Below are 21328 nucleotides of genomic sequence, written 5' to 3'. Positions count from 1 at the left end.
CACAAAAACCCACTTCTAAAGCCAGGAGACGTGCACCCATTCAGCTGAAGAAGCCACGCAGGTGACCCGGGAAGGCGAGGCGCAGGGCTGGGGCCAGCTGCCCACGGCTGCGAGTCCAGCAAACGCCGGCACCCCACTTGCCTCTTTTCTTGTCATCTGTGGTCTTGGAGCATAGAGGGGAAAGGCTTCATTCTGCAGATCGGGCTGATTAGTGAATGCCATTTACCAATGGAGTTTATAGATCTGAATAAACTGACATTACTTAAATATTACTTAAAATAAACCTTACTGAACTAATGAGTTCGTTAGAATGGATTGTGATCTGTACAGGCACTAAGATTGTTCTTGTTTCTGCTTAGATCACGCTGGGTCATTGTTTTGGGGTTTTATGATCACACACTGTGTTGTGGCTTAGGACTAGGATGGCTCGACTGAGACGCTGATAGAAACATCATGTGCCAAAAATCCATTTTTTTTATGCAGTTGGGTGCTTCATGCAGATGCAGGTCTGTCAGGCTGCAGGAGGCCTCTGGGTCCATACTTTGGCTGCTTTGGACGGTGAGTGGTCAGTCTCCCCGGCAGTGGTGAAACTGCACCCAGATGGGGTCCCCCGGCAGCGTGCTAGTGGTGATTGCTGCCAGCCCAATTCTGTGAAAATTCCTTTTTGGTGAAAGTTTGTGATTTACTTTTTAAAAAAAATCGTTTGTGAGATGACAACAATGTGGAAAAAGTTCTTTAATTTTCAGCGGATGGAAAATTATCCTGCACAGGACATAACTATCTGCCTGCTTTGCAAGGGAAGGCGTTTTCCAGGCTTGATTGTTCCCGTCTCATTTCCAGTCCGGCACTTGCTTTTCCCTCCATTTCGCCTCCCTTCACTGGACAGCCTGCTCTGCCTGGTCACCGCCAGCGAGGAGCTGGCTGCCCGCGCTGGCAGGAGGAGGGCTGCCTGCGGCAGCCGGCGCCTGGCTCCAGCAGTGCTCACAGCCCCGTGGGCGGCTGGCTGCACCCCCGGGCACTATCGGAAACCCCAGTCTGGGTGGGCACTGTCCCCTGTGCAGGGAAGAGCCTGGTCGCGCGCCGTGAGATGGGTCCGTGTGCTTGGCACAGTGGTGGGATGCTCTCAAGGGGTGGGTTTCAGCTCAGATCTCAGCCTGCCCAGGAGACTGTATGCCCCTGCCCGGCCCAGGGAGGGGTCACGCTACGTTTTCTAACCCCCAGGGCTTGCAAGCCCTGCCAGGGCAGACTGGTGAAGGTGAAGGTGTAGGTGAAGGTGGAGTACTCCAGCCAGCGGCCAGATGAGGCATCTCTGTTGGGGCATGCAAATGTGGGCAACTCCGTGCCTTCTCCAAGTCATTTCAGATTTCCTCTCCAGCACGGACTGTTTCTGAAGTGATACAGTATTTTTCAATAGCACATAGTATCTTGTTTGCTATCGTTCTTATGGAATATTTCACTTTGCTCCTAAAATTACTGGTAATTTTGCTTGATGGCAAGATGAGGCGTCACAAGATTTAAAAAAAAGCGAGTGAGATCTTTATCAAACAACCAGTCCAGGTACATTGAAATATATGTGAAAATGTGTTCTCCCAGTTGTCCTTTGGGGCATGGCAGAGCACCTGGAAGGACGGGGGATGGATGGACAGACGTGGTTCCTGGCGCTGCGGGAAGAGCAGCCGGTGGCTTTCCTGTGCCGGTGCCATCACCGGACTGGTGCTTGCTGGCAGTGCAGGGAGCGAGAGGGAAGGCAGCTCCTCCCCGGTGAGCTGGTGCAGAGAGGGGCTGGGCAAGTAGTAGTAGGAAAATAAATTTACTGTCTCAGAAATATGATTAAAATCAGCCATGCAAAAAAAGCAAACAGAAAAAAAACCTGTGCTAGGAGTCAAATTTTACTTACCTTTTAGTTGAATGGCCCATCCCACCATGCTCACAGTTTTACTTACCCTGAGTTTCTGCTGAGATCGTGATGTGATCTATAGTGCTCTGCAGTCCAAAACTGGGCTTGTTTCCAGCATAAGAGGAGACACAGGTTTCTCTTCTTAAATGATACTAATTTTAAAAACTCATTCTGCTGCTTTTGCAATTCCTTACTTAAAAGCTGTTACCTTTTCTGTGGGTGGGCGCTCTCGGCCGCAGCCGGACACCCATCCCTGCGCCGCCTCCACCACCATTTGCAGAGGCAGAGCCATTATAAAAGGCGTGCACATCAGCTCTGAATTAAACTGTTGTGACAGCACATACCAGACTGCACTGAACTTCCACAAGGTTAGCAGAGACAAAATCTAACAGCCCTCAACCCACGGTGACGTGCTGCGCCCTGCAGTGCTGGCTGCCCCCCTGACTCCCCTGCCTGTACCTCTGCCAGCCTTTGCTCTCAGAGCTGGGTGTCCAAGGCACGTGTAGCAATGCTTTGTAAAGGTGCATAAGAAGTCTCTACTGAGAAAAATGAACGTAACGTAAATTTTCATTACTTCTCTGTTTTGAGAGCAATAGCCCTGCCTTTCCCTCATGAAGGTTCAAATGCCAGCTAGGGTTAATTGTGATGAACTCCGGCTCCTTCGTAAAGTTATTGTCCCTGGTATTTGTCCAGCTATCTCAACTGAAAATGCGTGTGTTTCAGACAAGTCCCATTGGGATGTCCAGCCTTGCTAGCAGCTGCTTCTGGCCACTGGCTGCTGGCAGTGCCGGCTGGCTGGGGACACGGGGCTCCGGCCATCAGCTGCAGAGCTGCGCGGTGGTGAGGGTGGCTCCTGGCCCCCGCGCGTTTGGGACTTGCCAGGGCCAGGGGCTGAGGCTGCCAGAGCTGGCAAGCAGCACTGCCCGGGGCTCGCTGGTCCTCCTTTTGCACTGCTTACCTGCGGCCGAGGGGAAGCAGGGACAGCCAGCCCCCTGCCCACCTGCGCTCGGGGCTGCTTCCCCTGCTTCTCCATGGAATCCAGGAGCTAGTAATCTGCTAGGAGTTATCAAAACCTAAAGGTTATTAAAAGCCATGCTGAACTGAACAACAGGTCAGATGATAACTGCAGTAAAAAAAGAAACCAGCCCCAAATTCCCAGTGTCATGAATCCTCCCAAATTTGTTTGCTGCTGGGACAAAATCTTTTGGAAGAGAGGAACCCCCTGTAAAACTTGATTTTAGAGCGACAGCTGGCCACAGGGGTCAGTCCATGCTCTGGCCAGTGCAGACCAGGGTGAGATTCCAGTTGGGATCGCTCTGCTCCAGGGCGGACTGGTGGCTTGGCTCCCCTGTAGTGGGGGGAGGCTGCCGGCTGGGTGTGTCAGGTGGGTCTGCAAAGCTGGTGCCTTGGGAGGGACCGCAGGGCACCTGGGGTGCCGCTGGCAATCGCAACCACCCCACCTGCCCGGCTGGGTGGGCTCAGTGCGCAGTGCCCAGCCGGGCACAGCGTGGCTGCCTTCCTGTCTACCTGCCTGCAGCCCCTGCTGTCTTCCTCTGGCCCTGGCCAGCCAGGAAAGGTGCAAGGATGATGCTTGGCAAAGGCTCTCCCTAGCACTGTGCCTGCCCCCGGCTCTGCTGAGGCAGCCCCCTCATGTCCCTTCCCTCAGGCCCTGCGTTTGCATTGCTGTTTGCTCCCAAACCTGCTTTGCTGGGTAAAAGTCATTGCTCCCTACCAAAACACAAACGCTCTGCTGAGGGCATTGCTCTGCCCTTGCTCTGCGACGTTTTCAGCTCCTACTCTCAGGCTGTGGCCTTCAGTTCTTGCTTTCCTCCCTGTGGCTGGGAAGTCACGCACTGACACTGTTATCCCAAGAAAGCATTATTTTCCCGTCTTTGCCAAAAGGTAATTTGAGCAATACAAGGGATGCCGAGCAAGTGAGAGAATGAACAAGCTGAATTCAGGCAAGTGTCTGAAGCGAGTAGTGCTCTAAGGACAGAGAGAAGAAGCTGTTTGGTGAGAATTGTGTGCAGGAATGGAAAAATTAAGCAGATTTCTTTAATTGCCAAGCCTAATTCTTAACTCTCCTGTGAACACAACACATACCGAGTGCCCTGGTGATCTGCTAGAAGAGATTTATGTAACGTGCACCTAAACCACAGGTCACGTGGCTGGCTTTCCGGTCTCAAACTTTTTGATCGCTCGGAGAGGCGAATGTATTTTAGTTTCCTCAGCCATGCTGCAGCGTTTAGCAACGCCGTTTTAAATGCCTTTCTGCCGACATGGCTCTAAGAAGGCTCATTCAGCAGAACCACAACGCCAACTTCGTAGGCTTCGGTGCCGGCCCCGCTTGTGCCACCGGGGAGGAGCAGGCTCTGCCGACGGACAGCAGGAGGATCCAGCACCTGGCCAACACAGTGGGGACGCTGCCCCGCGGGCGCAAGCAGGTACAGGCTCGCTCCTGTGCTCCGGGAGGCTGATGGCTCCTTTCTGCCCAGAAAGACGCTTGCTGCCCGCGTTTGCAGGTGCGAGCAGAAACGACCGAGTTTTCCCAAGTGACCGCACAGGTTCCCTGCAGAACCACATGGCTCCTGATTTCAGGGTGCTAGAGAGATTGCTGCTGGGCGCCTTTAGCCTAGCTGGTCTTGGGATTGCAATGAAATCTTTGCAACACCGGCAGCATGGGAAGCTCCTGAGAGGCGCGAGCAGAGAGGCGTTCTGCCTGCGGGGGCTTGGGCGCATGAAGTGCTTTTGCAGCTGAGATCCTGCCCTGTCTGCATTTCTTCTCCATTTACAGCAGTGCTGTGAGTCAAAAGAGGCTCTTGCTGTCTGGGTGTTCCTTTAAACTTGCATTTACTTCAGTATAGTGGCCTGGCTAGACTGTTCTTTGTTCTGCAATGCTGACAGAAAGCACCTACCATGAGTTATTTCCATCCAGATTTTGGAGTATTTTGCTACGACTGTTGGGGCTGGTTGGGCTGTCTCTCTCGTCTGGGCTTTTCCCCCAGAACTGAACAGCACAATTTGTGCACATTTCTGCTGTTTGCAACGGGATTGCCACAAAAGTCTCTCTTGCTGTTGCTGTAAATTGTCAGCTGAGCAATTCCAGCTTTGGTCTATTTGTCTAGCATGAAGAAGCCTAAATAGAAAATGTTTGAGACACATTATAATCTGAAAGTATTATCAGAGAACTGGTGCATAATACCTGAGCACTTAAGGCTTTGCTTTGTTCAGCAGCGGAAACGCGCTTAATCCTTTTCTTTGTACAAGTGTGGGGAGATAAAGGAAAGCCAGAGCCAGACTAATCTTGGGAACGCTGCTGCTGGGTGGCATCCAGCTCCCGCGGCTGTGATGGAGCAGCCCTTTGCATGGCAATCGCTGCTGGCGCAGGGGGAGGCTGACAGTAATGGCTGTGACGTGGCTGTGTCTGTTAAAGACGAATCACAACACGGGCATCAGGCCTGAGGACCGCTCTGCACAGACCGTACCTAATGCTCACGTGCTGCGGGGGCCCAGCAGCCCAGGTGTACGCCTGCCCTTAGCTCTTTCACCTGGTGTGCGGTGTATTATTATACACGTAGTCTCTCCCTCCTCTCCTTTCTCTCCCCAAGTAAATGCATGTTTATAAAGTAGGGTGTTTCTGTCGGTGTCACACTGCGGCATCGTTTTATACTGCTGAAGCCTGACACATTTGGTTATATTGACTAAACTCTACAAACATTTTAGTGATAATGTAATTCCTTATTCGTGGTTCACTTTTATGGGAAGAATCGATGTTTAACACTGATCCTGGCTTTTTCCAGAGAGCTCTTCAGGCACAGGCCTCCCTAGCCTGAAGCAGTGATCATGGATGCTTGTGGCTGTGACCATGCACGCATCAGCTTGGAAATGCTAGGCAGCCATCACAAGAAACTGCAGAGATAACTGTTTGCAGTTACCTTAATTTATGTGGGCTTTCTGCCTTTTCTCATAGGTGTTAAGTTTATAAATGCCCACAGATTTTCAGGGGAAAGGTACAAAAGAAAGGTGCGGTCTTGGCATAACAGAGACATGATTTGGGCACTGTCTAGATAATAGTTACAGCATTAACGGGAATGACAGCAATCCCTGGCCTTCAAAAGTCTTGGAGCCTCACCCGTTTTAGCATTTTGAAGGGTCCCCACTGTTGGAGAGGTGCCCCGGTGCTGTGTGCCCGTCAGGCCCTTGTCCTTCCACAAGAGCACAAGTGCCTGCGCACCCCGAGGACGGAGCAGCCCAGCCGCAGCCCATGGCATGGGGCAGCTGCAGGCCGAGCCGTGGCCCTGGCTGGCCCCTTACTCCCCACAGTGCACCGCAATAAAGCAAGGCGATCCGCAAAGAAGGAATATTCCTTCTCTTATTTGAAAACACAGGGCTGCCATGTAGGTTTTTTTTTTTTTTTTTTAAATTATGCAAAATAACACAAGAGGATTGTGGACATTGCAAAGAGCAATGGGAGGTCCATCTCTGATGCCCTGTCAGATGCAGGGGTTTTCTTGGGCGGTCATGCCTCTTGTCTTTCCCATTTCTACTGTCCTCAGAAATCACATCTCCAGCAGTTTGGGGAAGAGTTCCCTGCTCCAAGCACTTTTGCCGCCGGAAGATTTTTCCTTGGGATTCAACCTGAATTTCTCCACTTGTTCTCATGCTTTTTCACAGCAACCTCTAGCACCCTAAATAGCACCTTCCTGCTGCAGGGTCTTCCAACAGGTATTGCTACAGGGGTCTCCCAGCCAAGTTACTTCTGGTTCCAGACCTCTCTCCCCCTCCAAAGTAGGTGTTTGTGAGTTTATGAAAGCTAATTGTGAAGTTGTCAAATTATCAGCCCTGTGCAAAAAAACCCTTGTGTTGCTTCATTTTATATTGTCTGGTGGTAGCTCAGCTCTCAATTTTATCTTATTGCAGGGAAGATTGGATAGCTAGCAGGTGGCCAATTTTTTCTAATAAAGTTGGAATGGGTACTGCATTATCGTCTCCCAGCGAGGATACCCGGATGTTTTCTGGAGGTGAACAACTGAAACAATATGATGTGCTAAGAGTACCCATGTTTTTTTTATTTTGGAAATACTCAATTTTATATTTAAAAGGTTTGGAAAAATGAAAAAAAATTACCTATAGCCAGTTTTCCAGGGCTTAATTTCCAACATAGTAAAAATAAACACGAATTCCTTCAACAACTGCCTCTTGCAGGTTAATGCAATCCTTCACACCAGAATGTGTCGCCGTTGATAGTTTGTCTTGCAGCAATGCCAGTTAAACATCCTCCACGGGCGTTGATACCAGACCTGTTACTGTGTAAAATTACTCTCTAACTCACTTGGAAAGGAACTGTAGGGTGGAGGAAGACTTCTTGGGCAGGAGGCAGCACCTTTTCCAAGCTTTGCAGGGAGCGGTCAGCGCGCCCGGAGGTCATTGCTGTTGGCTGCTGACTCTCTGCCTGTGCCTGGCTGAGCTTGCTGCCAGCATCTAACGGGTGGCTTTGATGATGAGTCGTCTTGCATCCTGGACCTAGCTGCTCTTCCTCCTGATCTGAAAGTTTACGTTCTCATCTGACTGAGGGAGAGGCTGTGTTGGTGCAAGCTGGTGGTGGGATGCTACCAGCTAGTTTTAGTTTTTCTCTAAACTGCTGATTTTAGCCATGTGCCTCAAAGAACCATGAATCTACTGACCCTTTTCCACTCCCATGTCTGGTTACAGCTTGCCTTAGCCAGATCCAGCTCCTTGGGCGACTCCTCCAGGCCACAAAGGTATGAAGATGTTCTTCTATAGTCACTGTTATTTACTTATTCTGCATGAAACGTGTGTCCTGGGAATCTTCCCGTTTAGCAGCCCTAGTGGGATAAGGGTGCAAGGCAGACAGTGGTACCCAACACCTGGGACGTGCAGGTGAAATTGTGACATTTAGTTTGGGTAAGAAAAGAGCAAGAACCACTGCTGCAACGCCTGAGGGAAGTGCATGCTGACACCCTGCCAGCACAGGGAGGGGCAGTGATGGGGACACGATTGTTTTGGTTAGAAATACAGAGTGCACGAAGCGTGGCACCCCAGCGTTCATATGCAATTCTGTGTGTTCTTCTTACAGACACCTTGTTGCTATATTAAAAGAAGATAAAGAGACGTTTGGGTTTGAAATCCAGGTAAGACTTAAATGACAAGTCAATTCATTTAAAAATAAAATATGGTGCCAACTCTTAAGTGTCATGTCCTCAAAATTAGGTTAAGACAGCATAGAGCAGAGGAAGGTATCTATCAGTTCCTTGTGAAATTTGAAAAGCTTACAGGAATGATACAGAACTAGGATGCATTTCCAAGGATTTTTTCATAGCAAAGGTCACAGATGAGAATTTCTGGCCTTCTCACAAGTCAGGGCATTGAGTGTAGGAGAAATCTCATCCAAATCCAAATATGAGGCAATGGCAATGCCTTCTTACCTCCATAAGTGAATATTTTTTGGGAGAATTGTGTATGAGAATATTTTCATATAAAAAGAGGGAGATCAAAAAACTCTCTCTCCAAAAAAATACCTTATACTAGCATTTTACTACCTCCTTTAACATATATAGACACATATGTATTTTTGAGGTAGATGTACAGTATTGGCAAGTTTTTAAATAAATGACTGCTAAGCATGACTTTTTGGGGGCTAAATCATATAGGAAGAAATTCTGTTAGATGTAGAAGTCAGTAAATCATCAAATAGGAAAACCAGAATCTTATCAGGAGTACTGCTAATGGGAGATTTTTGTTCTGTAGATTTTTGTGAGAAAGGTAACTCTTAGATCAGTAGGCCTGCTAAAATCCTGGTTATAAATAAAAAATAATCCCAGGAATAAAAGGATGTAGTTTTGGGAGCAGCGGGGTTGTGGCAATACCGCAGAGGTCTGCCTGCCGGCGGGACCTGCAGACAGGAGCCTGTTTTGTGAGCCAGTGCCTGCGAGACCCTCCCATGTCGCCCCTCTGTTTCGATTACTGCGGCGGCAGGGTGTCTTCAAAGTGCTTGCCTGTATCTGTGCACAAAGGGAAAATAGCGTTTTCAGTGAAATTAGTGTATTAGGAAAAGCTTAACTTTTTCAGATTTGGTTCTGTGACTAATGAGCGGGTAAGCGTTCAGCTCATGAACAGTGGAGAGCTTTCAGAAGGGAGGATAATTGAGTCAATTATTGGGCTTTTGTATAAATTGCCAGGGCAGATTTTCATTATATGTGACATTCTGATTAAGAATAATTGTTCTTGGCACATTTTCTTCCTGAACGTACATTCAGCGTGAGCCCTTCACTAGAAAGTCCGGGCTATGGAAAGACAGCATCTGTCTGATACTAAGGATAAGCCATTATTTAGAAGCTGTAATTTCATTACTACAAGTTAAATTTAGGCAAAGCAGAATAAGATGATGTGAAACTCTAGGTCTACCATCTGCAGGGAGCTCATGAGAACTGCAGTGATGGCCGAACGCCAGAGCTTCTCGCATGTTACTGCTTCTTCTCCTACTTCCCACTCACAGACCAGAGCCTGGGGGCAAGACAGACACCGTGCGGCTCCCAAAGTGCCTAGGTGTTTGCAGAGCAGACGCTCTGGTAGCACGTCTCTCCCCTCGCTGCAGCCACCTAAAAGCTAGGTTCCCTCTCCAAAACCATGGCCCAGCCGTCTTCTGCAGTCCGTGAGGAGAAGGTGGTACATGAGAGGGAAGTCCACCCTCCTGGTTGGAGTGCTTCTCTTGGGGCCATCAGTCACACCCTGGAGATGTCCGCCTCTCCCAGTGGCTCTGGTGGGGACGTTGAGACACCTCTGTCCAGATGGCTCCAGTTAGGTGTGACAAATCCCATCCTGCTTGTCCAGCTCGTATCGCTCAAGCTGGCCCAATCTTTCAGGTTGGTAGGTGAGACCTACCGCTCTGAAATAGGTCAAAAAAAAAAAAGCAAGTGTGACCTGCAGTGGCATGTCCTCCAAGAACCTCACGTTTCACTTAGTGCTCTTAGTTTAGCCAAAAGTTTTACTGTTAGTCTAAGGGCTGAAATCACTGCATTGGTGTGATTTGGCCAGACAAGCTCTGAACTCACCTGGTCTTCGTCCCTGTTTGTTCCACGTTGACTGAGAAATTTGGGAATCTAACATGACTTCTCATATCTGGGTTAGATGTAGGTTTTCAGGAAGTTCAGCTTCAGTCTTAAATTTTGGTAGGAAGATGCGGCTAAATACTGATATTTGCATGTAGCCAAGAAGACATTTCCTGTCATTGCAAGATCTGGTCAGGCTGCATCGCCTACTTTTGCGTTTTTCTAAATATATGTCAGCACTGATAATCACATGATGGCTTTATACTTAGAATTACTTAATGTATATTTAAATGTATAAGTCAAGAATAAAAAGCACTTTTGAGGGGATAATGAGTTTGTGAGGCCAAAAGAGCAGAAGTAGGTTCAACTCTTCTTGCTTTTCAGTTCTCATCGCAAACCGATCTATCTGGCAGCACCAGCTGACTTCACGCAGCATTCACAATGCGTAGGAGTCAATCACTTGAAAAGCCCGAGTCACACCCTGCCATGCTGTGGCTGGGAACATGAAATATCCTTCCAGAAAGCAATCTGCATCCACGCTAACAGATATTCTTGACTGAAGTTACTGAGTTTTTGATAATGAATAACCAACTTGCTTTAAAACTAGTTTTTTTCAAAAACAACGTACAGGCATCTGTCAGGTGTCTGCTGTTCTCTATCATAAGAATGCTATTTCTAATTGTTAGGTTATAACATTTTGGTGTTCTCACTTGCATGATAATATACCCTGCTCTTCACAGCCTTCTCATTTTAAAAAATGTGTTAAAAGACCGTTAATTTTTAAATTGTTTTCGTGGCTTTGATATTGGTAACACTGTCACTTTGGTATTAACAGACTATTAGATTTCCGCACCAAAATGATTACTCCCTGGAGGTATGCACTTGCGTCTGCAAAATTCAAGAAGAAAGTCCTGCCCATCTTTCTGGCCTTCAAATTGGTAACTATTCATGTATTTTCTCTGGCCCTGGGTGGCCTTACCTTGCTTTTCTCTCAATTACTTTTATTGTAGAGCATGTGGAGGGTGTGCGTGTGCTGCAGATGCTAGTTTTCGCCTTTGTGTATCTCTAACAGGCGATATCCTCGCCAGTATCAACGGTGTGAACACCAGTGGTTTTAGTCACAAGCAAATAGTAGACTTGATAAAGTCTTCAGGGAACTATTTAAGGTAGGCATCCCTCCTTCAGATGGTTTTTAGCTTAATAGTCTCTCCCGCTGGAAGCCAAGAAAGCTTCTCGTGCTACCCTGCAGTCCTGTGCTGTCTCAGAGGCAGAAATCCCTGTGGGTTTGGCTCTGCAGAGCCACGCTCTTACTGCAGGTGAGGGTTTGGGTGGGAGAGAGGAGCTCTGGGAAGGTCCCCCAGCGTTGCCCCCCTAGTTGTTTTTCTCCTGCCCCTGCTGCGTGTTTGCTTGTCTTGCACCAGCACCGCCGCTGCTGAAGACAGCCGTGGATGAGGGGGTTCGGCCGGGTGGGCTGCTCCCAGTCGCCACGTGCAGCCGCTCCCTGAGGACCCCACGGCACCACACGCTGCAGTGCGGTGCGATGCGCTGCGGTGAGCTGTGGTGCGGGATCTGGCAGCCCTGGCAGCGCTCGGCGGTCCTCTCCGCTTTGGTGCCAACATCGCCTGTTCTTCGCAGGTTAGAGACTGTCAACGGGGCCATGTTTCTGCGGAAAATGGAGCTTGAGACCAAGCTGCAGTTACTGAAGGTAATATAATTCATTAGTTAATCCGTTGTCAAACACAGAGGGCTGTTGTGGATTCACTGCTAATGGGGGTAGGTGGGTGTCTCTGGGGCTGGGTGTCCTGGCAGGGGGCAGACACCCGTGTGTCCCTTGCTGCCAGCACCCCCAGCTGCAGTCCCTGTAATATTTTCTGTATATTTTTTTGGTAATATTTTCCCCCACGATAATTTCTGTAACTCTCTAAATATTTCCATTTCTGCCTGTGTCTCAGCTGTGCCCAGCTGGTAGGCAATCCTTCCCTCTAAGAACAGAACAGCGTATTTTAATGTACTCTGTATTTAGCAAAAAGGGAAGGCAGACTTTCACAAGCAGACCTCAAGCTCATTAGTGACAGCACGCTGACAGCACCTCTGACTTGTAGAACTTCTGTTTTCCCACCTGAGACCGAGGCAGCCGGGCTGGCAGCAGGTTTTCGAATGCCAGCACCCCAGGGTGCCTCTCTGCTCGCCCCGCTGCAGCCGTAGTGCCACAAGCGTTGCAAGGGCCAGGGCTTTCCAAAGCCAGGACTCGGTCGATCTGAGTGAAGGGTTTTTCCTTATGCCTATGCCAAAACCCTCTGCACAGGAGTATGGTACTTTAAAAAGTGCATTAAAAATTAATCTGGCTAGAATAAACCTCATGCCAAATGGGTTAGGCTTGCCAGAGCTGAGCAGCAGGGACAGGGTTTGCCATATGTGCCATTGCCTATAAAATATAAGTCCTGCCACGGGGGTGATTTCATGTTTAGTATTTAGCATGTTTAAAACAATGTTTATTTAATTTGGTTTGTGCTGCATTTATAAGAGTACCGCACATGGTGGTGTAATTTGCTGCGTGACATTGATGCTGTGGATGATGTAAATGGTAGCTGTGGGGGCTGGAGGGTGAGGAAAGGAGGGATCCCTCCCAACCTCCGCCGGTCTGCAGCTGGGGGCCTGCCAAGGGCAGTGTCTGGGTGTACGGGCGATATCTTGGCCACCGTCACTTCAGCCTAGAAGATGGGCAGGGGCGAGGAGACCAGGGCGAGACCCCCATGAGCTCGGTTTCCCCTCCAAGGTTCATTAAACTGATGAGGGCTATGGAGGATGCTTTTGGAAATAGCTGGGATGTTTTAGGCATTGCTCCCCTGCAGCTGGCTGTTATTTTCTCTCCGAAGGAGGTAAAACTGACCAACGGGTGGTGGGGGGCTCTTGGCTCTTGGCTCGTGGGAACAGCTGGGAGAGCTGAGCCCAGAGGCAGCACTGGTACTCCCTTCAGGGTTGGAGCTAGGACAAACCCCTGCACGCCGGCTTGATCTGGCAGCGTTGGGAAACTGGTGCGAGTGCAGGGGCTGCACTGGCTTCACGTGGAGCTGCGCATGACCCTGGTACCCGAGGCCAGCGGGAGCCGGGGCGGTGGTTGGGGACACTGAGACCGCCCGGCCAGCCGGCTAGTCCAGACATGGCGAGAAACGAGCCAGACCCCAGAGCCAGAGAGTTCATCACTGTGAGATGAACTCATAATGAGAACGCAGTAGCAGGATGCTTCCATCCTGGCCATGGTCAGTGCTCCATGGCAAGCTGTTCGGTCTGGTCCTTTAGAAAACTGGATGTAATAACCGGTAAAGTCACCAGAAATGGGCCACCTTCCCACCCCGCCCCTTTCCAGGGAAATTATAAAGCCAAAATCTCAAAATCTGCTGTGAAATGTTCTGTTTCAAGTGGGGAGTTTTTAGATACCAGCTGTTTCCCAGAAGTGCCAAACCCCTGCGACAAGCGTCATTACAGAGTAAAATATGGGTGTGTGCCTGGCCCTGCTCTCTCACACCAGTGTGGCTGCAGTGGAAAGAACCTAATTCTGTTTATAACTGTCTCTGATGCCTTACTGAAGGGTGTGCTTGGTCGCTGCAAACCCCTGTAACCGCAGCGAGACAGTGCCGTGCCCGCGAGTGCTAAGAATCACAGGTTTGGACGTGCGGTTGCACAAGCGTGTCCTGCCCTCGGGATGCAGCACCCAGCAGAGCAGCCCGTGCAAGGCACTGCAGCTGGGACACGTGCCCCCTCTGCACCCACCGCCGCCGTGCTGGTGGAAAGGGCATCCTGGCAGCCGCGAGCGGATACCCGCTCCGTGCATCAGTTATCCTGATAGCCGCGCCGCTATTATGGTTTAATTAGATGGGAGAAACCAGGACTAGGAGGTGGTTGCTCTTTTGGTTGGGTCCGGATGGGGATAAAGAAAATCTTTAGACAACTCCCCGGCATCTCTTGCATGCAATTTCCTAGGTTTAGTTGAATTATAAATGGCTAAAACCTACTTTATTCAACATTATGTAGAGACTGTAAGAGCAAACTTCTCCAGACTAATTCTCCTTAAAAGCGGTCATTGCTCCCATTTTAGAGGTGAGCCTGTTTTAGTGTTGTAGGAATGCACTTGTGGGAAAGCTGGAGCCACCCTGTATCTCTGATTTGGCGAAGGCTGCCCAGCTGACCTGCGCCTGTCGGACCCAATGCACCAGCTATCTGCCAGATCATGTCCAAATCTGCTAGGAAGTGATTCAGTGAGAAGAGCAGCTGGGAAAAGGCTTGTTTCCCAGTGCCCTTGTAAATTGCTCTTGTTCAGTACACTGAGGGAGCCCCAGGAAGAGCCTCCGTGCCGTGCCCTCCTCCTGCTGCTGGGGGGCTGCCCGCAGGGCATCCCGGTGCCTCACCACCCTGCAGCTGGGCCGTGGTTTTCATTTTGTGATTGATTTTTCTGAAATGTGGAAAAGAGAAAAAATGTGAATGCAGTAACAGGACTGCCCACGCAAGCTTGGTCTGGTCAGTTTGGTTGTGTAAATGCGTGATTTGCCAGCCTGTCCGGCTGCGTGTCTGGGGTGCACTGGGTTCATGCAGATTACTGGGGAAGTGCCTATTGCGACCATCTCCAGGCAGAAGTTTACCTGTTGTTGTTTTTTTTTTTTTAAATCAACCATGCAATGGTTTATTTTTACACCAAAAGCTGACCTGCAACAGAGGGACAGAAAAATGTTGCTTACCGTTGGCTGGCATGTAGCACTTAGAGGTTGGTAAGGCTCTTTACTAGGGGGTCAGGGATGGTTAGCTGTGCCATGCCCGCGCTGCGCTGCTGGACCCAAGAGCAAGGAGGGGGTGCCCGTTCCTGGAGCTGCGGAAGGCTGGAGGAAGGCAGCCTGCAGGCTGCTGAGGAGAGCTGGTGTCTCCCTTTGTAGCTGAAGGCAAGCAGCACGCTCTCCAGATTTCAGGCTTCTGCTTTTCAAATCACACGCGTACAGTACCTCAGCCGAAGCACTCAGGGCATGAGCAGGATTGTGCTTTCTGGAAGAACTTTGCTAAACTCCGGGAAAATTGTCTCAGTAAAAAGAGGGACATACAAGTGCTTCCTGCAGGTGACCTGTACTTTCTGAATACAATGTTTTCTTTACAAGTGTTTTATGCTTCTGCAAAGGTGTGTGAGTGACAGAGCCCTCTTTCTCTCCCACAGCAAACTCTGCAGCAGAAATGGGTGGAGTTGCGCTCTCTGCTCTTACAGGAACAGCGCTTGCTGCACGGTACGTCCTCGTTTCCGGGTAGGAAACCACAGCGCTGCTGAGTCCTTCTGTGGAAACGCTGTCTGATCAGTAAAAAGCAATTCTTTAATCTGATTTTCGTTTGCTTTCTTTTTCCCCTGTTAATGAAGGCATGGGGCTGGCCCCTGGGAAAGCTTTTTTTCCCAGACTAATGAATTTGGATGCTGCTTGACTAATGCAGACCAAAGGCTCTTTTGCGTGAGTTCTAGGAAAGGAGTTGCAAAGTTTTTTTCCATTCTTAATTTGGACTAATCAGGGGAGAGTTTTGTTTGTTTGTTTGTTTTATGGGTTGCCCAGGGAGCAGCTTTATTCTGCATGTCTGGGAAGGTGGGGGCAGAGAGCACCCCACAGCCAGGAAACAGCTTCCCATGAGGGAAAGGGGCTGCTCCCTGCGCTGAGATGCTGGGCATGACTTTTCCCTGTGCCAGCGTGTCACAGGCATCCTGCTCTCCGGCCTTGAGCAGGCGCCGGTAAATAACGCTCCTCTTCGGCTTCTGCTTCCAGGGGAGGTGAACGACAACGCTCTGCTGGGCGCACTGGAGCTGGAAGAGTCCAGCTTGCTTGATGGCTGCAGGACGCCGGGACCCCTCTTTCGGATGAAGCCTCGCTTCTCCAGCGAGAGCAGCTCCCGCAGCTGGCTGAGCTCGATGACCGTGGACAGCGAGGACAGCTTCTACCAGAGCGGCGCCTTCGAGGATTCAGCTGCAGAGAGCCTGAGCCGCCAGTCGAGCGTGGATGATGACTGCTTCTTCCCCAGGGATGGGGACAGTGCTGCCGGGAGGTCCTCCCTGCGGAGGAACCGCAGCATCAGCCTGGCCAGCAGCGGGTCCATGTCCCCGCTCTGGGAGGGGAGCAGCTGCACCAGTAGTTTTGGGACCCTCCCACGGAAAAGCAGGAGACCCAGTGTCCGAAAGCATCTTTTGAAATTCATTCCAGGCCTTCACCGGGCGGTGGAAGAGGAAGAAAGTCGGGTCTGACATCGCACGTGTCATCCTTGATGTCTGGGGCTCTGCATGTGGGACTGCTGCGTGGCCTGGGACGGAGGGCAGCAGCTCGCCCAGAAGCACACAGTAGGTGAAGCGCGGTAGCACTGCATGGCAGTCCTCCAGACAACAGTACTGATGATATTTAAAAAACCCTGGGTTTTTTAGTTATTTTAATTTTTAATCAGACCACACTGCGGACCTCTTCATTAACGTGAAAAATGACTAACTCTGAAACGTGAAGAACCTTTGCAGAACTTCCTCAGCATACTTTAGTGTTAATAACAGTTTTTAATTAAATGCAAAATTGATAGCTATTTATTTCCTGTTACCAAAGTCATAGTCTTCCAAAGGTCTTTAATAAAGCAAGTGCTTCTACTAAAACGAGTGACAGGGTCCCGTTAGAAAGAGGATGGAGCCCAGAGCATACGACAGAGAGAGACCCTGGGCAGTAACGTTTTGAAATGAAGGGCAGAGATTTACCCGTGGTTTGTGGTGGGTGATTTACATGGGTGTGCTGGAGCGGGCCAGGAGCACACTTGCCAACTCCCCTGGCACGTGCGTGGCCGTCAGGACCCGTGCCGGCTGGTTCACCACAGGGCTGCCCGCGCCAGCTCCCGCTGCCTGTGCAAGGCCATTGCCCTGACATGATGCTGCTGCTCGAGGACGTGCACGCTTGGTGTCAGAAAAAGAAAGGGTGAACTCCGCAATCCACTTCCCAGTCTCCAAAGCAGGGATCAGTTCCCCTGGTCAGCCGTGCTGACAGCATCGACAGACAGATTTACAAAGTAAACGCTGGCTGCCATCGCTTTCGCATCTTTTAGCAGCCGTTGTATAAACCCTGCAATAACCTGGCTTATCAGTTGTGATCTGACCAGCTGCAACCTCTGCCAGTAGCCGATATCCCATGTCCTGCCAAACCTGTCTTATTCCAGGGGATCTGGAGTAGAAAGGACCCTCCTGAGCACGCCCTGGGCTCTTGTGCTGTGCCAGTGCACGGGAAGCCGGTGGTGTCTGTGCGCTCGCTGCCCTGAGCAGCTCCGCGTGTCCAGAGCAGGGTGCACTGGTCACCATGCACCCGTGTGGGCTCCTGTGTCAAACGCAGGAGAAGCGCGGTGGGGACCACCAGCAGCATTGGGCAGAGGTGCAAAAAGGCTAGTAGCCCCTGTCGAGAGAGCGCTCCCCAGGGGAAAGGGGTGAGGAGCGTTGGTCTGCATGGTTTGGGAGGGAGACAAGGGACCGGTGGCAGCGGCTGCCAAGGGGAGGGTGCAGGCAGTAGGCAGCAGGGAGCCAGCAAAGGGCGTCGGGTCTCTGTGCGTCTCCTGCTGCCCAGTGCGGCTCTGCGGTGCCCTGCCGAAGTTGCGGCACTCTTCTCGGCAGTGACTGCCAGCCTTGCTAGAACCAGCGTTTTCTGCATGGTGTCAGCTCGGCCAGGGTCACTGGAGTGCCAGGGTCTCACCGCACCCCCGGAGGGCACGGCACTCAAGTCGCCTGGATGGAATTTTACCAGATGTGAGAAAATACTCGTCCGCTTACAGTGATGTAACTATATGGCTCAGATCGATTTGACCTCTTTAAGGCGAGAGAAGTAAAGGCAGAGGATTGTCCTGCAGGGACAAGCAGGATTGTTCTGTGCCTGGACGTGGTGGCAGGTCACAGGTTGCACTCTGGGGCCCTCCTTAGAGGGCTGTGCCTGGGACCCGGTCCCTCTGCGGTCCCGGGGGCTGCAAGAGATGCCCCTTGGGCTGGTGTTCCCACTGCTCGTTGGCAGGAAGATCATTATCTGTTCACATTTCTTCAGGAGCAGAGACTTCAGGCAGTAAGATTAACTTGATAGCTTGTATGAAGTGATTTAATAAATATGGGCATAGATGCGAAGAAAAAGAGAAATTTTATTTCCCTTTCAGGCAACACAGAAATAGGCTGTTTGTTCAGCCCAAGCAACCTAATTATGTTTTTCAAATACAATTGGAAGAATTTTAAATATAATTTAAATACCTTGTGTGACTCATTCTTCTTTTGACCGAGCAGACCATGCGGTTGTTTACCGTTCAGGTATTGCTGTGGCAGGATTTCCTGGTCTTTTCAGAAACCTCAGGCTAAACCAGATAGCTTCCCTCTGAGATGACCCCAAATAAAAACAACCTGTTCCCAATACTTCTCTAATTAATGAACATTTCTAAGCCGGCAGAATCTGTATTGACGTCTGTAATTTCTCTTAAAAGGATTAAGTAGATGGTAGTACGGCAAGTCTCCGAGAGAGCTGGAGGGCAATCAGGAGAGCAGCTCACAAGGTTTTTACATATGGGAATGACGTTCTGTCTGTGCTGCTGAACCGAACACCTGCAGTTCCGCCTGTGAGCCCCTCTGCCGTCGGTTCATCCCCCAGCCCCTGGGCCCGGAGGTGGGCTTTGGTCTGACACCTGCACGGAGCCAAAGCCAGTCCGTCAGCCCAGGTTGGGGCATTTCAGGTGCTGGTCTGGGCTCTGGAGCTCATTGCGAGACATCAAGTTTTTTGCCTGTGATTTGCTGTCTCAAGATAGAGTTTTACTTTTCTTTGCCGATAGCACCAGCTGAAAGGAGAAAAAAAAGTAGAGGTTATTTCTATTTGGACAAACTGTGGAGTTAAAGGCAGATATATGGGTGTCCGAAAGCAACTGTGGGCACAACCACCAGAAAATCTGGTGAAGGTTGTCGTAGTGCCCCAAAGAGAACAAACAGCTCCAGCACTTAGAAAGGGACCTTAAGCTCAGTCACATGTTGCAGTTAGGACACTTGGCTCCAGGTGCCAGGCTGGCAGCCAAGGGAAGAGGGGTGTCCATCACCTGATCACTTGCAGAAACACGCGGAGGTTTCCAGCCAAAGTCTGGCACGCTGCTGCACGTGGCTGTGGGTGGCTGGCGGTGCCTCGCTCCTCAGGAGCAGGAACACTCCTCTCTCTACCTGGCCAAGGAGTATTTGGACCCACGACATTTGGACCCACAAATGCATGCATTTGTGTCAGAAGACAAAATATTCCTAGCCCGACATGTCTGACCGGAGGGTTGAAGCTTTGCCCACCGGTGCTACGGACTCTTTCACTTGGGTGAAAATTAGCGCACGCCCAAAGCCAAGCCAGAGCTCTTTGCCTTGGAGAGTGTGGGCTGACTGATCTGCGAAGACCGATACAAATATGTCAGCCCCGTGACTGGGGCCTGCTTCGCTTTTTCCCCTGCAACTCCTGAATTAAAGTCTCCTTTTGCCTTTGTTGCAGCCGGTTTATAGAGACCCAGTGGGAGAGGTGGGGCTGGGCAGGGTGCCTTGGTCACAGCCTACATCCTCCACCTTGTTTTATAGAGGGGAAAAAAATGGTATTTAAAACACAGTATGAACTCTACTCCCTAAGGCTGTGTCTCTGGTGGAAATTAGTGCAGCTCTGTGGTCTAAAGCGGTGATTCCTTTTGGTATGGGAAGTTAATTTGACATACCTTGGGAGATACCTGCTTGCTTTTAGTGTGGAAAGGCTGAATGAGCCTGGACACCCAACAGGCTTAAGAAAGGCCTTAAGAAAGACCAAATAAACGATGCTCTTCCAGTGGCAGTGAGAGCATGCTTTGGTTGCTACAAGACAACATGACATGTTCACGGCCACGATCAAAAACAGGATGTGGGTGACAGGCAGGCTCTGCGGGGCCGCTGCAGCAGGCATTGAGATCAGCAGTGCCCCAGCCTTCCGAGGGGAGGAAGGAGTTCACAGGCAAACCAAATAGCAATATGAACGAGAAAGCTCTTTTAAAATGGCATTTCTCCTTGCAGAGAGGAATCTGGAAGGATCCCTGCTCTGCCTCCCGGGAGTCGGGGCAGGAGGAGGGTTGGTGTACGGGCAACGCTGCACGGTGATGCTGTGGTTCACAGGGTTGGTGCTCCGAGTGACATGTGTGGAAGGTGCTCTGGACCTTCAGCAGAGGAGGTGTTCTCACTGATCATGGGGTCGTTGAAGGGTTTGCTTGATTTCCTAACAGCCAAAGGATTACCTTTTCTCTTCTTATGCCCCATGGATAAAGGGGACAACGTGAGTTTACTGCCGAAAGAAATGCAGCTGCTCTGAAGAATGCAATTCCTTTTTAAACTTAAAACTTTTATTAATTTGCTGAATGCTACTGAGCCTGACCTTGTAAGGGTTCTCAACCGCTTAACCAGGTCTTGCCCAGTGCCCAGATCTAGGCAACCCCTCTCTGAACTCAAGACCCTGCATCAAATACGGGCAAGACACAGTCATGGCACTCAGCCCCTGGGTTAGTAGTAAGCAGGCAGGAAACCCACTTCAGGCGAGGGGAATATTTGGGTCCTAAATCTTTTGGCTTGATTTAGTGCAGCACAGCTGAGGCATCTCCAGCACGAAAGCTGGCAAAACCTATTTGCTTTAGCAGCACACCCTCACGGTGCTGGCTTTGCACCAGCGAAGGGGCAGGTGTTGTGCCGGGGGACGCCTGGCTGCTCCTGGGGCGCAGGCATGGCCCCTCTGCTAAACGCGCTGGTTCCTGCGGCTCCCGCACTGATTATGGGGCATCACAGCAATGTTTTCCAAGGACCTAGAAGTGCCTCTTCTGCTGCCCCAAGACCTGTTCACCTCGTTCATGCTGGCTTGCAGCTCTCTAGCCAGCCTTGCCCTTTTTTTATGATCTTTGCAATATTTCAGGGGTTTTTTTGCTGGGCTCTCTTGGCCTGTAAATTCTACTGTGGAAGGTTTTTTCCACAAAACCATGAAACAGGTTGTGGCTTCTGCTGGGAACATTCTGGCTTCAAGGCTGCACTATCCTGCAAAAACTGTCCCCTCGCAGGTCAAAGGTCGAGCCCTGGAAGCTGCTGAAGTATGCGAGGAGTCCTGTCTGACCCATGTTTCTGCACGTCCTAGGTTTTGCTCCATTTCAGTTGTGCCCGGAGCAGGTGGCTATCCCTTCAGCGATCACTTTTCTGCACGCTTTTCAGGGGTGGCTGCGTTTCTGCCTTCCTGTGTGCAGTTCTGCTCTGCTGATTTCTGCTTTCGTACCCGACGTTTCCTCTCTCATGCAACTGTTTTAGAAGTTTTCATGTGTAGCAGCTGGTTGCACCCAGCTT

The 21328-nt window shown here is 50.4% G+C and overlaps 1 protein-coding gene across 1 annotated transcript; it reads left to right on the top strand.

The window, feature by feature from the left end:
• The first annotated feature begins 4149 nt into the window (after window positions 1-4149).
• Window positions 4150-16605, top strand: CYTIP (cytohesin 1 interacting protein). The gene is made up of 8 exons (XM_076340812.1): window positions 4150-4341; window positions 7610-7659; window positions 7995-8049; window positions 10802-10904; window positions 11039-11132; window positions 11602-11671; window positions 15164-15230; window positions 15753-16605. Exons 1-8 carry the CDS (start codon window positions 4177-4179, stop codon window positions 16223-16225), a joined length of 1077 nt encoding a protein of 358 aa, XP_076196927.1. The 5' UTR covers window positions 4150-4176; the 3' UTR covers window positions 16226-16605.
• The last annotated feature ends 4723 nt before the right edge of the window (window positions 16606-21328 follow it).

The sequence above is a fragment of the Aptenodytes patagonicus genome, chromosome 6, assembly GCF_965638725.1.
Source record: "Aptenodytes patagonicus chromosome 6, bAptPat1.pri.cur, whole genome shotgun sequence".
NCBI lineage: Eukaryota > Metazoa > Chordata > Aves > Sphenisciformes > Spheniscidae > Aptenodytes > Aptenodytes patagonicus.
The sequence above is the reverse complement of the archived record's forward strand: the minus strand, read 5'-3'. Positions and strand labels throughout refer to the sequence as shown.

Coding starts and splice junctions, on each gene's coding strand:
- CYTIP (XM_076340812.1), top strand. CDS start 4,177: ATGGCTCTAAGAAGGCTCATTCAGCAGAACCACAACGCCAACTTCGTA. Junction 11,672..15,163: donor CCAAGCTGCAGTTACTGAAG/GTAATATAATTC, acceptor TCTCTCCCACAG/CAAACTCTGCAGCAGAAATG. Junction 15,231..15,752: donor GGAACAGCGCTTGCTGCACG/GTACGTCCTCGT, acceptor TTCTGCTTCCAG/GGGAGGTGAACGACAACGCT.